The 18219-nt window shown below is 44.6% G+C and overlaps 1 protein-coding gene across 1 annotated transcript in view; it reads left to right on the top strand.

Moving 5' to 3' along the window:
• The window catches only part of LOC135912634 (uncharacterized), a 37798-nt gene extending 21847 nt beyond the window's left edge, over positions 1 to 15951 (top strand). Inside the window, exons 7-10 of the mRNA XM_065445123.2 lie at positions 5167 to 5284; positions 10537 to 10704; positions 14560 to 14691; positions 15633 to 15951. Of these exons, the coding sequence (XP_065301195.1) occupies positions 5167 to 5284; positions 10537 to 10704; positions 14560 to 14691; positions 15633 to 15800 (586 nt within the window). The 3' untranslated portion in view covers positions 15801 to 15951. The remainder of the gene's footprint in view (positions 1 to 5166; positions 5285 to 10536; positions 10705 to 14559; positions 14692 to 15632) is intronic.
• Positions 15952 to 18219: the final 2268 nt, after the last annotated feature.

Genomic DNA, 18219 nt, shown 5'->3' with positions numbered 1-18219 from the left:
TGCACGTTAAAGAACCCCAGGTGGTCCAAATTTTCGTAGTCCCCCACTACGTCGGGCCTCATAATCAGAAAGGGGTTCTGGCACGTAAAACCCCATATTTTTTTATTTTCCCTGCTCTCAGCGTACGCTTCTTAGGATAAAGAAAAGCTAATTGAATGTTTTACGATGTCGAGGTGGATTCACTACTTCTACCTGAAGCAGGTATGCAGCAATTGGCAAGATACAATTATTTGTCGCGGCAGATTCTTTTGGATATGCAAAATATGGGAAGGATATGCCAAAGATACCTGACACTAAAAAATCTGTGCATGAACTGAGTTCTTGAGGGGCCTGTTTTTTTTTCATTATCATATTAAATGACAAAAAGACTAGCGCCATCTATGACTGTAACATTACGTAACAGCCAGCCTCTTTTTCACAGTGTTAATAAATAGAACGCATCCGCAAAAATTTTTGTTTGGATATTTTGTTGCTTTTTTCACCCAATTGTGTAAACCAAACCAATTATATACGTTATATCCAAGAATTGTACTAAGGACTAGTAAAAATATTATTGTAAGCGATTGATTGATAAAAAAAATGGTAGAGCCCATATAGCGATGACTGTTGACGGTAATGCTCTTAGCATTGAAGCCATATAGCAACACAACCTATTGCCACCGTCCAAATGCCTTGTGTATGAGCTGAAGCAGGGTGTGAGACCAGGCTAGTTGGTATTCCATGCTGAAGTGACTACAAGACTGGAGCCGGGATACAAAAAGGCGACAAGGACAAGCGCAAACTTCCAACTGGCGGTCATTACAAAAATGTAGTTATATATACTCTCGCGCACTTGATCAAAATCAGATGCAATCGTACAAGACACCGTGGTCATCGCAAATGAACAAGAGTGCACCATAGCCAGGCCAAGGCTTAAGGCAGCCTCCGGCTCTTTGAAGAAACACAAACAATAGTAAACAACGCGCAGCAAAACACTAGACTCATCATTGAGGCAGCGGCTATCGCAGAAGGCAACTGCTTTAGCAAACCATCCCTAGCATTTACTGCTAAAGAATTTGCATTCCTGGGGTCTGTATGTGGAGGCCCCCGTAAGCTTTGGCCTGGCCATGATGCGCTCTTGTTCATTTGTGATGACCATGCTGTCTTGCACGATTGCAACTGATTATGATCAAGTGCGCTATAGTATATATACATACCATTTTGTATTAAAAACCAGTTGGAAATTTGCGCATATCCTTATCGTCTTCTTCGTGACCCGTCTCCACTCTTGCCTTAGTCACTTCAGCACTGTGTATGAGGCGCGTACTGCAGCAGACTCCTTTCTCGGGCTTCCGTTTGAACACACTGCGCCACCTGGCGATGCCCCGCGAAGCCGCCGAGAAGGATGGAACGCCAGTGCATGCGCTGAGAAAGGCATCGTAAGGCAGCCGGGTTCCTCTCTCACGCGTCTTTCTGGAAGCGTTGCGCCATCCGGTGGGAGTGCCGAGATCTCCAAGCTTGGCTTCCAAGACTAGATGCGTGACAAGCCGTTTTATGGCAACTCTTAATATTGTTCGCATACGGCAGTGGCTCATACTCAGTGACCCACGTTGGCGAGAGATTCAACGCTAGCTGCTTTATGTTAAAGGCATAGAAAGGCTAGTGGAAAGCAGTAAATTAGGTTTTGAAATTCCTACGCGCGTATGGGCCAATGGTGCAACAGATGGTATCCGGATTTATGTATGCGAATGACATAGTGCTAAGAGCGGAAACTTCAAGGGGTTTACAGAGTCTGGCGAATATGTGTGGCAACGTAGCGACAAATGTAGGCCTTAGGATTAGCACACAGAAATCAGGAATTGGGAATATTAAGGAAAAAAATAAGATTAGTTCCCTTTCGCTCATTGAAGAAGGATAACCAAAGAAGCTGTATTGGGATTACTATGTGTACAACTACATTGATATATATATTTATTGTCATGTAGATTGTATAATTACTTACACCTGATTTCGCTACTTTCAAGTCTTATTTCGTCTCGTTCCTTATCACAGTGATGATCACTTTGTCATCACTGTGGTACACAGTGATCGTTTGTACTGCTATACTACAGACGTTCTTGCCAAAGGTTAAATCTCTGCATGACCGGTGACGCGTGGTCCGCAGATTGATGTCCGAGTAGCACTCAATCCCAAACACTTCCAACAGGAAGGATACAATCCGCTTTCCGGTGGGCCGCGCTGGGTCGATGTTAATGTCAACGATTAATGGGTACACTACTACGTTTGATTACGCTTTTCGGCCCTCCAATGGGAGCGAAGGGGCTCCGCCATTCCAAGTTGTATATATGGCCATGAAGGCCCTGGGCTATGGCATGGCCGGTAAGATAACATTCGGAGCCACCGCCACGACTGATACCATCAAAGGTAAACATTAACGCACTTTAATACATTGGCGGAAGATGATAGCATTCAGAGCGACCAACGCCACTTTATTTTTCACACATGCGCATGGGGTTGCGCCAGAGGAGTTTTTGGCGTACAGGAGAAAGATGGGTGGACGGACGAACGGACGGATGGACAGACGAATCGGCTGGTCATATACAGCTTCGCTGCAAACTGACAAACAAAGACGTACACCGATCAAGTAAAACTTAATAAAAGACGAGTCGTTTCGGCGTCCATACATTCCATATGGAAGCTTCGTTTGAAAGCCCCGAAACGTGATGTCTTTTAATAAGTTTTACTTTACGTCCTTTTTTGTCATGTCTTATACCGACCAGACGGGCTTCCATCGAACTCTCTATTACAGCTTGGCTGTAAAAACGAGTAATTACGTGGTGCTAATTCAACAGCGTGTGATACCCACAGTCCAGCAATGTAAATAACTCGGTGTATGCATATACGAAGGGAAGACTCACTTGAGCGCCCGCCAAGATAATCTGTAAATAAGCGGGAAGCGGAATGCAGCAATAATGCAACACATAGCACTTTGGGGCCACAATAAATATGAGGTGGCGCGTAGAATCAGGAAAAGAGTAATGTTGCCAGCGCTAACGTTCACAAATATCACTCTGTGCTTAAAATCGGGTGCCTTATCTGGGTGGAAGTTCATCAAAGATTGATGGGCCAGTTTGCTTTGGAAACCCATGACAGAATCACGAATGAGGTAGCGTAGGGTGACATGGGTTGGCGCTGTTTTGAAGTCAGGGAAGTGCAGAGCAAAATTTGTTTTGTAGAAAGTATGAGGAACATGCGTGAAAATAAACTGGCGGCTAAAGTGCACAAACATTTGTGCTTGAAAAGCGTTGACATAAAATGGAGCAAGATATTAAAAAAGTCGGCAACAAAGTACAGGGTAAATGAAAGTGTAAATAGAAAACTAGGAATCCTCAAAAAGAAAGCAAGAAAACCGTGCTAGCCAAGTGGATGTATGGAGTGTAAGCAAAAAAGACCATGGAGATTTACAAGAACTAGGAGAAAAAAAATAGAAAGGTAAATCTCTACACAAAGGGCAGTGCCTTGCGATTCGAGCTCGAACTGGTTGCCTTAGGACATAAACACACCGGAGGAAATATATGCAACAAGATTACGCACGTGTATGCTGGAGCGAAAATAGGGAGACAACATAGCCCATCCTAATGACATGCGAAAGAATCCGCAGTGAGACGCGTTAGTAACGTACACCTTCCAAAAGCGCTTGGGTTTAAAGTCGATGGAAGTATCATCTTGTCAGTAGTAGAAGCAAGCAAGAAACCTTTAGCGTATTGGTGAAAGAAAAAAGCCGGAAGAAAATTGATACGACCGGATCCCTTACAAGGATTTGTATCAGAAAAAGGCAAATAGCAAAGTCTTGAGGAAGAGAAAATAGATTATGGAGATGTATACGAAAATGCTAGGATGAAAAGCATGTGTAGCATACCTGATTACCTCAAGCATGCAAGCCAGGTGACTCTTTGGCAACGCCTCATTTGAAAGGTCATAGGGGATGCCGAGAAATCATCATTATAGCTGTCACCATCATCGAAGCCCGAGAGGGGAGTCACGATCCAGTAAACGCCTCTTGCACAATGCATTTCGGCGGTGGCCACATGTTTTGTCGCTTCATTGCTTCAATACTAAGCGCATAATCGCCTACAGCCATCGGCAGATCGGCACTGCCCAGTTTTCTTCTTTCTTTGTCCATACAGTGCGGCACCGTTCCCTGTGGCAATTACCTAATTACCCATGTAGCTGGCGTTAAAGACATTCATTAAATGTGGCACACAGCTAGTGGCACATGCAAAAAGGTCATTGAAAAGACCAGCAAAGTCCCTGTGGCTTCATGAATAGCGTGAAAGAGATTTATTCAAAACGGTACCTACCCATGTCATATACCCAGTCCCTGCATCCCCAGTGGCCCATGTCGCCGTCGAAGAGGTTCGTTGAAGAGCGGCACATCGGTAGACTTCCACATACCTAGTGAACCGAGTTGGACCGACGGTTGGTTTTGAATCATGTTCCTTTAGCGCAGCATCCCCGATGCGCAATCCATTGCACCATGGAGTATACAGAGGCCGAGGTTCGGGTGAATGCGGTTGAAGTGCCAGCTGGATAGATGTACAGTTAGCCCCCTAAAAGCTTTTGAAGTGCAAGAATAATTGTAATTGAATTTATGGTATTATCAGCTTCTTCCTTTTTGTTAACATCGCCTGAGAGTTTTGTCTTTGCTTTTATCACGAGGAGTTGTTTTTTTCGAGATCTCGTGTTGAGAAAGTGGAGGTTCACCTTTTGGCTTAGATTGCACGAAGATGCTGAAAATATTTGCATGTTGCAAGATGACACTCACTTAGCCGGTTTAAAAAATTCAACAATGTAACATAAATTGCACTATACTGAAATAACTCCTGACTAACCGGATTCATGATCTCAGCACCACAATTTATGAACGGCTTGATTGCATCGTTGTGAGAGCAGCTATTGAGGTGACTGCACAATTGTAGAGTGCGCAAATTTAAGCCAAACCTAAATGAGATAAAACAAAAGCGGCCTGCAGTGCTCTACAACCGAAAACCATGTATCCCTGCTCACATTGCATTATATGTTGAGCGAGCGACACGAAAAATCTCGAGATTATTTTGCTACTGTTTTCGTTTCAATACACTATTCACGGTTCTACGCTGTGCCGTTCAATGCCACACTCTCCCGCAGGAAAGACGTCGACGTTCTGGTCATAATCACCACGATCATCACCATTCCTTCAATTTATGAATGCATCACGCTGCCCGTCAACGCCCACAAGAGCCCAAAAGCGTACACTCCAACTCTGGTAAGTTTCCACCGAAATCTATTTACACCCTTGAACAAAAGTTGCCAAGGCATGGATGCTGCAACAAAGTTAACACGTCTCGCAGCATAGTCATTCAGCCTACAGCTAATGAAACGCTGCAACTTCAAATGGGCACCTGAGAGGACCCTCAATTGGCATTCCTGGTGAAGTGTGTCCTTTGATTTATTCGAAGGGGACAGATAATTACTGGCGAAAAGGAAGGAAAATACACCTTACTTTGATTTCGCACCCAGGGCTCCACGCGGGAACATTAATGTGACGTCGCACACTTTGAAAACTGATTTCCGCGCGTGGCCTTTTTGCTTCGAGAAACATTCTCAAAGCTCACTGCGTTCAGTTTGGGCTTTTCTAGTGGGCAGTGAAATTTTTATTTATCGGTAATCTGTTATGTAGTGTCGACGGGTCGCTGTAAGTACTGCCGTGGTGGCTCAGCGGATATGGCGTCGGGCTGCTCAGGACGAGGTCGTAGGTTCGGTTCGTGTCCTCGGTGGCCACATTTCGATGCGGCTTGAACGCAAAAATGCTCGCATACCAATCATTGCATAGATACAATGAAGAGTTTCAGGTAGTGAAAGACTTTATCCTGACGCTTCCACCATGGCGAACCTCATATCGTGGTTATGGCACGCAAGTCCCCAGAGTTTATCTAAATTTATTTTCTCTGTTCTAATGCCCCGACGTGAAGCTGAGCGTGCCCGACAATGGAAACCCAGCTTTCCGTCCTGCGTCTTTTCTCTCTCATCCTAACTGTGTTCGCAGTATTACTGGCGCTTATGGGTCTCCAGAAGTATGCGCGACTTCTATTACTCTACATGTATTATTGTACTGTATTACTGCGCACTTGCGGATGCATGGACGACCATCGAAGCAGACAAACAAGAGCGCTGGTGTTTGTCCATTGAGTCGCAAGTGTGCTACCTTTACACAAATAACCGCCTATAATAGTGCCACGAATATTACGTCAATACGTTACCAATTCAGCCTTAAACTCATCTCAACCTTATCAGAGCCGCTGACGTAGCGGTACGTTTCTGTGTTTTTGTCCCGCCACGTGCCTGTTAACATTTCTTTTGTCAAATAAGAATATGAGGACTGTACCAAGAGAGCGTTTGCCGTTATCCGTGTAATATTCTTTTCATTCCTTCACAACCAGAAGTAAACCGTTGTGTTCCTTTTGTAATATCCGTGAGAAAAATCTGACGATTTAGCACAGATTAGACAAAAAAAGGCTACTGAGGACGGTAGCTTTGCCGGCTTTATTTTTTCGAGACCTGACTAAAGCTGTTCACGCTATGGGAATATTTGGTCTTGCCATAATCCGCAGTCGTTCCCCTTTCTACCTGCATAATAGAACACAAGTTGTCGGCGTTTGCGATACTTATTCAAAGCAAAAGACGGCTAATATAGGGGTACCACTAAGGTTTTTCTGTTACCACCTTTTGTTCTTAATTTATAGTGGCAATCTACCTAATTTATTCACACACTGCGATTCCTTGCCGTATGCTGACGATGCCAGAACATTTATTTCTGATAAAAGGATCAACTACCCACTCTAGAAACTTTGTGCCGATCTTCTTATTATATTACACCGGTGTGACATAAATATACCAAAATTTAACCAAACTTCAACTAAACTCATTGTGTTCACATACATCAGAGATCTTTACTTCCTGTTTCTTCCACCTGGTTGCCAGGTACTCGATCTAGGCTAGCGATGATTGCATGTACTTGGGCGGCTACATACCTACACTGTCATTACCACATTTGAGACGTCAAAGAGACATCCAATGGTACACGCATGTTCATTCGAGCTCACCCATTTTTGTCCATGTACAATTCTCTTTTCATTGCATTATGCATTAATTCATTCCCATGTGAACGAATGTATGTATATATGATTATTATATAGTACTTATATTCTGCCAATACATTTAGTTCAGCAAAGAGCAATCAAAATAATAATTTTCAGCTCATGCTCCACAACAGCTAAAAAATTATTAAAGGCCAATGATATCATTAAAGTGTTCAACATAACTAAATGTTGTGTAGGCATCTGGTTACCTTATAATAGGAACAATCGATTTTCCTTTTCTTTCAATACGTCTTCTTCACTAGCGAGCACTAACATCACATGATCTGCTCTTCGCAAAAGCCCCATCTTGCCCAAAGTCCGAACTAACTACGCCAATGAAACTGATCATTTCAGCATTTTCTTTTATTAAAACTAGCTACCGTTTGTTTTAAAAGTGATTGTATTTCGCTCATTTATTACATAACTAAAAAAATTCATTTTTCACCTATCCAGCCCTACATAATATTTTCATACATACTACATAATGTTTACATTTGCATTGTCATTGATAAATGACACAGTTCAATAATATGGCTTATTGTCCACGCGTGAAATTGCTAAAACTTGCCACTTTCTGTTCAATTTGTTCAAATCTATATGTGTTGCTAATTCAGCTTTTGATATAGTTGTTTATGGACGTCTTCTAGTGTGTTTTTACAATTGCTGCCACGCTAATTTGTCTTTATAGCTATTTTTTACTGTCGTTGCTATAACTAAGTTAACTAAGTTTACTTTTCCTTTCACGTATACCACCTACAAGAGGTGCCAATTCACTCTCCGACTCCAAGACCTCAGCCTGTATTTTGCATTTTGTAGCAACTTCATATATAGTAACAAAATTTATAGAAACAATATTCTTTACTCTGAGAGTGTGTCCCGTCTGATAGAACCCGACACTGATAGAGTTAAGTGTGAGCTTAACTTTTTTGACGGATGGTCTCCTGGCAACGTTGAGACTTTTTTTAACATTTATTCTGACGAGGTAATATGTGGTGCATGTCCGAAGCTCTGACACGTTTGAGTAGAGGTGTTGATAAATGAAGAAAGTTTTCAAGCAACAAAGCTCGAATGGCCACTTATTTTCAATTATCTCGAGAATATTACTTGTTTAAAATATCCCTAAAATCGTGGAATGATAAAACATCCGCAGTTAAATGACGCTTTTATTTGCCGCAATCAACTTAAATGGGAAGTTCATTGGGAAAAGGTCACTGGCAGGCCAAAAAACGAAGTTTGGAAACATCCGTACAATGCTCAACGATTTATTTATGGCTAGGTTACATGCAGGCAATGCGCGCAGACTTGAGCACCACAATCAGCCTGTCTAAAAAGAAATTTATGTATTAATTTTTTGTTGTGCTTAACCTGTCACTGAGCTTGCATTCCGAGCTAACGGGAGATTGGCGTTCATATATTGGCGTTCTCTTGCCGCCCTCCTTACACAAGCTGAAAATTCTTTTATTTATTTATTTCTATATTTATTTATTTATTTATTTATTTAATTATTTATTTATTAAAAAGCACAGATAGGCTCCTGGAGCGGAACTTCCTCATTGTGAACTTCTCTTGAGCCAACCATGTGAGTTCTCTTGATCATCACGCTTTAGAGGAAGCTTCAGCTCGGGTCAAACTCCGATACCACCTATTCAAATACTCACATGTAAAACGCTGAAGCGCTTTTCGGAGATAACACTTGGACAAGTTTTAATGAAATTTGCTGCATTTTAGTGAAAACGTTCAATGATAGTGACTGTGGCAAGTGGAGTTTCGATTTGGAGCCTGAATTTTTTCACACGAATTTTCAAAAATTTATAAGTTTGAAGAAACCACAAGCACGAAACTTACAAATTTGTAGCAGCACACTAGGAATAGGCATCACATTTCTGTAAACTGAACCCGTTAGAGCATCCAAAGCAGACAAATGTGATATGTGACTTTATATCTTACGTGAATTCGTGACACTATTTACAAGGGTTTAGCCAAAGCACCATTCACATATTACTCATGTTTTTTAGATCCATGTGTAACATATCAGTTTTATCCGCACGTGCTCTTAAATGCAATGTACCAATCGTCTTTTATTGCTAACTTAAGAGTTGTATCCAAGTTAGTTTCGTTTTCTGAGAATTAAAATTTTTTGCCAATTTTTACAAATATATTGATGACATACATCGAAAATTCGCAACCAACAGTCATTAGATGTTGACATTTTTCTTTGAAATACAACAAACCTTAACAAATTTGGTGCAGTGGTTACTGAGAAATGATTCCTGCTTTTCCATGTATTTAGATAAGAGCACCGGAACTAAAGCTTCCTCCTCACTTAGGTTGATAAAAACCGCTGCAATTGGCTACTTTTACTTAATGAGGCGTTTGTCCTACAGTAGCTATTTACATCACCATGTATCGATCCCTAGCTCCCCTGTTAGCCTTAGCGAATCATTGGCCGCGAAACTTTAGCTTTGTCTCTAGAACACATTATCTTTCTATAGAGTGCTCTCCTTGCTTTTCAAGTCATTTTAAAACAGAGCGCGCAACAACAGTAGGGATCGCTTTTGCAAGTGTTGATTCATCTTGCTCTAGCAGAACTGCGCTACCGATCTGTGCCGTAAGATATTTGGTATAGTGGCGGGATCGGGACGGTATTACCGCACACCGCTTCTGTAACTCCCCATCAGCATACATAGGCCAGATGAATAAGAGCACGCCCAAGTCACGTACGCACTCACCAATATTTTAGCAGGCTGTGTACTCACTAACACTCATCTGTACTCACACACGTCAATACTCACTCTAATTCCTACACTCACGCCCGCTCATGCACACCAAGGCTCACTCGCATTCAAGTAATCACTTCCATTCATATTTGCCCGCGACTATTGACGCTCGTGCTCATGTCCACAAACACGCTTTTTCAATCACGAACGATCTACTTTACGCCTGTGAAATGAGTGTGGAGAGGGTAAGAGTGAGGCGCACTCCTGAGTGAGCTTGCTGCCCTATGGTCATGATATCCCGCCATTCCTAAAATTGCAACCTGCGCTGACGGGATTCAAACTCACCACCTTGTCATTTGTGGGGAGCGTCTTTTAAGTTAAGTACAGTGCTCGGTTCTTGAGCCTAGCAATAATACACTATATCATAACCATCGCCAGGTTTCGTGTGCTTCCCTTTTTTTCTCTTGCACTGCAAGAAAATCTGCCTAATACTTGGCAAAAGAGGTTTTAAACATTTGTTAGCGCAGGGTGAACACAGTGACAAAAGGAGGGCGAAGTGCAACTCGTCATTAGTGTGCGCTACAAACATTTAAGAACGCGTGCCAGTGTACACAAATATCCACCATTACGTCAAAAACTGCGCTGCCTCCCGCTATTTGCAGGAGCACGCGTTCCGGATGGCCAGGGACGGCTTTGGGAGGCGTAGTCTCACCGTCGCCTTCTCTTTCCAAATGGGCGTGATCATGTACACACTGAAAAAGAAGTACAGCCTCCCAATCGCCGCCCTCTACGAGCCGTGCAGCTACTTCGCAATCACGGACTACTCGCAGGCAAGTGCCATTCTTGCTGCGCAACCACGCATCTTCTTCCTTTCAGCACCGGCACGTTTGGGAACCAATGGCGCTCCTAGTAGCGTGCGGCTATTGCCCAAGCGAAATCTAACATCGACCTGTCTTTTTACACTGTCATAATGTGAAATAGACGTTGTCATGATATTGCGGTACCAGCTACTCATTGCTACTCATTGACTCGTTATTGGAAAGTATCGTATACTTGCGCGCCTTCACACTTGAGCACACGAGATATTGTAGTGAACCGCGCACAGCAAAATTTTAGAGTGCATCTCTTAGGTGCCCGTTTCTGCGGAGAGCGTCGGCGTTGGCGTCGTCCATCGTAATCGAGCGAACCAGCACAATGAAGGACAAAAAGCAAACGCGGAGCGTGGAGGGAGTTAAAAGACGGCGATAGCGTGGATACCACGAGGAGAAAGCAGAGGGGGAGGGCATTGCGAAAACGTGAGAAGAAAAGCATAGGGCCGCGCACCACGGCTTTTGTGGCGACGACAGCTACGAGATGGCGACAGAGTAGCGCGTGTCGTTTGCGGCGGCTAATATGAATGGCGCCGGCGCTTCACCTACGAGCTGCCTGTCGTGATTGCCTCGATTAGTGAGGCAGTCGGGCCATACTCTGCAGCCACCCGCGCGAGACAGATTGTCCGCGCTAGCCAATATATGGCGAAATGAAAACACGTATACAGCTGCGCTCAAATTTCGCATTAGGGAGTATCGTAATGGTCAGTGAATTTTTTTTTTGACCAGTAAAGGTGCTAGTTTATCCCATGGCCAACAAATTCACCCTTTAGCGACACGATTGATACCTGCCTCGGGACAAATTGCTTTCTGTTACAGCGAAGCTATATATGGCTAGCCAATTCTTCCATCCATCTGACCATCTGTCTGTCGTTTGTGCGTTGAAAACACATCTGGCACAATCCCATGTGCCTGCGCGAAAAAAAAATAAGAGGCGCGCGATTAGCCAACACCACTTATAAAGCAAACGGCCTGCTTACTGCGATCTATGACATCATGCTGCCAGGACCGAAATTTTCATTGACAAGGCTGGCGCTATGAAACCGGGGACCTCAAAATCAATGATGCCTACTCGGGAGCATCCCCGTTAGATTATATGGCAGTCGCGTCAGGTAACATGACGTCATGGATTGGAGTAAAAAGACCTTGTGTTATCTAGGTGATGTTAGATTAGCTGCGCCCGAAGTTACGTCGTTGCTCTCCTTCGCAGCCGAGTGCGCCCGCAGAAGTTTCTCTTCGGCTCCGAAATGGGTAGTCCATGCGTCATACGCACTCCTTAGGAACAGGCAGCTTTCGATCAGCAACGCCACGAGCAGGACCGGGAACGAGCTCGTCTACGCCATGCGGAGGCTGCACTCTGGCAGAACAACAGGCTCGTGCAGCCGAGCGCAAGCAACAACTGCGTACCGAGGATCCTGCATCCTAACCAGCCGCCGTTTAATGAACCGCCGGAATTAACTGAGTGATAGATACCGGGGCGGTACGTTTCAGGTTTGCTTCTTAACCATTTGTACGGAGTGCTTGGGCGGTGATTTTGCTGGCAACACATTGAAGCAAAAGGGTCCGATTATATAGCTGCGACAGACGATAAGGAACATTTATCGCCTATTACGATATTCCCTAATGCGAAATTTGAGCGCAGTTCTATACGTGTTTCATTTCGCGATGTATCTGCTGGCGCGGACAGCGTCTCGTGCGGCACGCAGCAAACGGAAGGAAGTGCGGCGCGACTGCCTCGCTGACCACGAGATCGCGAGAGGCGACTCGTTGGCGACGTATGGACGCGATTCACAGCAGCTGCTGCAGACAGGCCTCCGCTCATGCAGCGCTTTGTTTCCACACCGACGACGCACGCTATTGTGGAAGCACCTCGTAGCCATCGTCGCCGCAGAGCCCGTCTTGTGCGGCAATACGATTTTCATGTCAGACGTTCGCCATACCCTCCTTCTCTGCCCTCCATCTCACGGTTCTTCTGACCCCTCCTCCTCCGCTTACCTTATCTCTCTCTCTCTGCTATCGCTGTTTTTTATCTCCCGCTGCGCTCCGTGTTCGCTTCTTCATCCTTTACTGTGATCGTAAGGGAGCGAGGGCTCGTAAGGGAGCCCTCGCTCCCTTACGAGGGCCGGCGACGCTCGTCGCTGCAACGGGCACCTCAAAATACATTTTCATAGCAATTGCTATCAAAATCTCGGTTAAGACACTTCGGTGCGCACCAGGTCGTCATAACTATTATGAGGTTTTCAACTGCGGCTTCTCTTAATGCGGGTGTAAATTGAGCTCCCTGTTGAGTACAGCAAGTTTTTACAGCCCTAACGCTAACGGTGTGAGCCGTGATAAAACCAGCCCCCCCAAAGTGTGCGATAATCTTTAGTGTGACTGTTACAATGAAATCGTACACGAAACTATCACGTAAAATTAGCACTTCTGGTAACGTTACACCAGATCGGATTTATCTTTATAGAGAATTAGTTGTTGTGCTGGCTCGGCCTGTTACTTTTCAGTGTACGTTGTTGATTTTAATTAAAGAGTTTTCCGCCGTAGCTTCTGCCAAGTTTGAGGACCTGTTCGAAAAAATTTTATTGCGATAGCAACTATATGGAGAGACCACGGGAAATTCTGAAGTCGCCATTGCCCTGGTGTTCTGTGTAAAGCCTTCATGTGATAAGACCCCGGTCGTGCACCGCATACTGTAGCTGCGATGGAGAGAAAAAGTGGTGGAGAGGGAAAGGGGAAAGTGGAGAGGGAAGGAGGTGAGGCAGATGCATGCCACTTCCTCCTTTGCGTAAGGGGGAAAATCGGGATCTGAGAGCTCGCTAGAAGAGGGGAGGGGAAGGAGGCAGGTTGGCGTGCGTTCTCCCCAGTACGGGGACGGTTGAGAATCTGGCACAGGCGACGCGTTGAAGCGGGAGGCAGCCCGAAGAACATTTTCCTCGCCGCTGCCGCCGCTCTTCATCGCGACAGTGTTGTCAAAGCGAGTGTTCGCAGTCATTCTTCGACATCTGCTTATGTTTGCCCATGCAGGCGTGTCACCAACTCGGTAACACAATTAGCAGATGAATGTTCCCTTCCATTTATAGGACCAATGGAACTGTGTGCGTTGCTTCGTGTTGTTGTGTAAAACTTTGCTATCCCTGTCGCGTTCTAAAAAGGGGCGGAATGCCATAACGTTGGTGTGCCGCTTATAGGGCTTAGTTCTGGGAGCTCTAAGTGGTCGAAATTATAGCGGGGCCTTCACTATGCTTCCCGTCATATCTAGATTTGTGTGAGTAATCGTATTTTCCAATCAAATAGGCTTTGTGATTCGATTCGTATTGGACTCGGGAATTCACTATTAAAGCTGGTGAATTATCTGTTTGATGTCCGGCAGTCATTTTTTACGAATATTCTTATTCGACTAAATTTTGAAATTTCACTTTTCGAACGCCGCTACTAATTCACAACCCATTGTGCAGTTTCAGGACGAAAAACCTCACAATCTTTTCTTCACGGTCACAGTGGCTTTGTTGGTATTCTAGGAAGGCTATCTGCTAATACGTCCCGATTGTTATCTCTATTTGATTTCCTTCGAAGCCCTTCGAACCACGCTCAGGAAGAGTGTATAGGGGGCTTTGTAAGTTCTCAGGGGAATATGCATAGCAAGGACATCAAGAAAATAGCAGTCACGGGATGGAACTGGTTGACACAGAACAAGGCGTGATGGAGACAGCTTGGAGCTGCATTCAGTTTGGACGGGAGGATAATGATGAATATGATGATGATGATGGTAATGAGTTCTTACCTTGTGTTTGGCGATTTCTCCCCGCTTCAATTTCGCAGGCATGCCAACCTGTCAAAGCCGAGCTCAACCTCGAGAAGTCGAACATCGGTTTCAACAATCCGTCTTCTCAGACCCTTCTCAAGAAGGACATCTTCCACACGTTCGACACAGTTTCCCAGATGCAGGATAAGGTAACTTCTGTTCACAATATTCAGGGATACTCCGAAAGGGCGGCTTTGAAATGGTAAAGGACAACATTAAGTTTAGGAATATTTGATGCTTTGACAAAAAGAAGGAGTGGTGCTACAGTGACGGAACTGCACTGTGGTGACTCGAGGTCATCAACGTTTGCGATGAATGCTGTGCAAGGAACCGGAAGGCGTTCAAATACCCGCTTCTTCCGACACGAGCTCACAAAATATATAATTTATGTTCATTTCTGTATTGCCTGCATTTTCGTTTTTGCGTGCGTGCAGTCGAACACACGCGTACTGCACATACAGAAGAACTAAACATCGCACTTCGGTTGTGGGCTGGAAAGCAGGTGTTCCTCTCACGTCACATATTGCGCATCTGGTAGTCTTGATGACGTCATTTAATTCAATGCAACGCAGAATCATCTACTAGGTGGTCTAATGCATAAACAGGTAGCGCCTCTTGCTTGCCACCATTGTGTCAGCTTACGTAAATATCTCCATCAGATAATAATTATGGCATTTATCATGCTGTTTACTGAGTTTACGTCGGTTTTATAGCCAGGTGTTATACACCAATTTCTGTCGTGGAATTAAACTCCTTTGTTGTCATCTGCCACTTACAAGTGCTACACCGCGGTGATATTCGACGACGAAGTCCATTTAGGCAAAATGTCATTTACACCGACTGGGGAGGCTATATACCGATCATGGACAAGTACAACAATGACGATCACAGAAAAATTCAGTTTACTTGTAGTGGTCCTCAATAACCCAACAAGAGAAAAAAAGATGCATCGACAGAAACAAACGATATAAGGAAAAAAAAGCTTAAAATGTTTGAGAACAAATGCACATAAACTCCTATCTTGGTGCTTGTAATCTATAGGAAGAAAGAAAACCAAATGTTGTGCCCACTGTCTCGCCCTGCTTGTCAGGCGATGCTCATCATGGAGATGCCAGGCAGGCGAGCCAACTTCAGCTGGTTCCTCATCAACGTGCATCTGACGGACGTAACGCGGAGCTGCTTGCCCAAAGGACCCTTCCAGCGAGTCAAGGAATTTAAGGAGTTCTACTACAACCTGGCGCAGAAACCGGCGGGTTAGCCCGACGCGTTGTTTGTGCGCGACTGTGCTGGGAAGCGAGGAACTGCTTCGTTATTTTTTTTTCCTAAGGAGAGTTTCTTAACGACGTCAGCCGATGCTTGTTGGCCATCTTCGGTGCAAGCTATACAGTAAAATGGAGACGGGCACAGGCTGTGTGTATTCGAATGACTCTCTGCATACGTCATGGCCTGTGCGGCAATCAAGCGGCTTTCAGGAATGCTTTACTGAATTCGAGGCGTTCACGTCTGAAGATGTTTACGTCGCCTACCGTCATTTTTTCTGTGTTTATTTGTAATGAAGAAATAACGAAAATCATGAAACGTGTAGTGGAAATCCTGACATAAAGCCAAGTCATTTCGTAAGCGCATGCATAAGAACAAGCTAAACTTTTTTTGCATTCACCATGCTTGTGAAAGGTGTACTGCATAAACTTCCTTCAAATTTTGTGGCCAGTGTTGAGGGTAAGTATACATTACATGAAATGTCACGTTGCTGAAGATCAAAGTGAACATAATGGTGCGCCTGTAATTGAGTTCTATAGAATTTGATTGCCCTCTTGACGAAAAATTTGTGTGAACCATGTATAACATTCATTCGGTGATAAATCCCACACATCAGTCATTCCTAAACTGTCAAGAGGTTGTCGCAATCGAAATCGCCTGGTAACGACCTCAGCAATTAGGTTTTGTTGGCCGAAACATAACAGCGGGAGGGGGCGTGAATAGATGGGCTGTTGTAAAGCGAACATGCGGCTTGTGTCGACTAAGAGGAACTGACCAAGGATGGAGGGCTTTATTCCAATCGGAAATAAAGCTTCAGAATTGCTCTGGTCTAGGTAGACTGTAGGGAGGAGAAATGACGCGTTAGAGTTGTTCCACCCTTGAAAAACTGGGCGATGACTGCGATTACAAGCGGATAAAAATTCATTTTATACCGAAAAAGTGCGCGAAAAAGACGTAGATGAGAAATAGACAAACGGCAAACGTGGGCGCTACTTGCAACTAACAGTTACTTTCAAAGAAACATAATAAGTAGAAAACTCCGCTGAAAGGAGAACCACCCTTTCAAGTGTGCACGAGAAAACCAAAATAATATGCATGTGACAATAGCAAAGCTTGCTGATCAAGAATCGTTTGACACAAACTCCCGAAGGCAAAATACTTCTGCCTGAGACATACTATCGACTGTTGACTAATGCATGTGTCACCCTCGAAAAACATGTGAAAGGATTCATTACTTCCCTTGTTTATTGCGCTCTCTGCCTGTACGAAATCTCAGTTTTATCAAAAGCGGGTATACACATTCTTTAGCAGCAATATACCGCTTAATGGCCGAATGTCCGAAACGACCGAATGTCGTTTCTCTGTTTTTCGTCTACGTCTTTTTTCGCACACTTTATTCGTTAAGATGGAACCACACCAGCTCGCCCAGCTCTCATTCTTGATGCAGAAAAGAAATTTCTTGCTTCTTGCACCTTGGGGAGGGATGAAGACACGCTGGAAATGTGGTGTTTGACTAAGAGGAGTACTTGTGAATATTCAACCAATTCCTTGACTAATCACTGAAAGTGGGTAGGGGGAGCAACATATGAGAAAGTGAGAGCAGGAGCCAATGTTTTGACAAGTGGACTTGTCTTTTTCACGGTGACATATGCTCTCCTCAACATAGGGATTTTCCTACGCGCATCGGCAACTCTGTCACCCGGGACTCGATACCTGACCTCGCGTTCGTCAGGAACGTCGAGAACGTGGGCTGGGAGAACACAGCCATGGAATTCGGCAGCGACCACTAGTTTAATTCAGTTTAATTGTAGTTGTCCTCAATAACCCAACAAGGGAAAGAAAGATAAATCGACAGAAAAAAACGAAATAAGAAAAAAAAAAGCTTACAATGTTTGAGAACAAATGCATTTAAACTCCTATCTTGGTGGTTGTAATCTATAGGAAGAAAGAAAACCAAATGTTGTGCCCACTGTCTCGCCCTGCTTGTCAGGCGATGCTCATCATGGAGATGCCAGGCCGGCGAGCCAACTTCAGCTGGTTCCTCATCAACGTGCATCTGACGGACGTAACGGGGACCTGCTTGCCCGGAGGACCCTTCCAGTGAGTCAAGGAATTCAAGGAGTTCTACTACAACCTCGCGCAGAAACCGGCGGGTTTCTTCAACGTGTCTCGGAGTAGGACCAACAAATTTACGTTCATCGATTGGGACCACTTTCGCAAGAGTCGCGAGGAGGAGGAGGAGGAACTTTATTATTGCAGAAACCGTTGCGCTATTTATTCCTGGGTGGTTCCCTCTGACAGGGCTCCACTGGCGATCGCGGCTCGCCGGGCCTGGTCGAGGGTCGCCAGTTGGCTTCCCAGGCCCAGTTCGCAGAGTCTCGCCTCCCAGGACCACGTAGTGAGTGTGTGTGTTGTGA

Source organism: Dermacentor albipictus, chromosome 7, assembly GCF_038994185.2.
Source record: "Dermacentor albipictus isolate Rhodes 1998 colony chromosome 7, USDA_Dalb.pri_finalv2, whole genome shotgun sequence".
Lineage (NCBI taxonomy): Eukaryota > Metazoa > Arthropoda > Arachnida > Ixodida > Ixodidae > Dermacentor > Dermacentor albipictus.
This window is presented reverse-complemented; position numbering and strand designations above follow the sequence as displayed.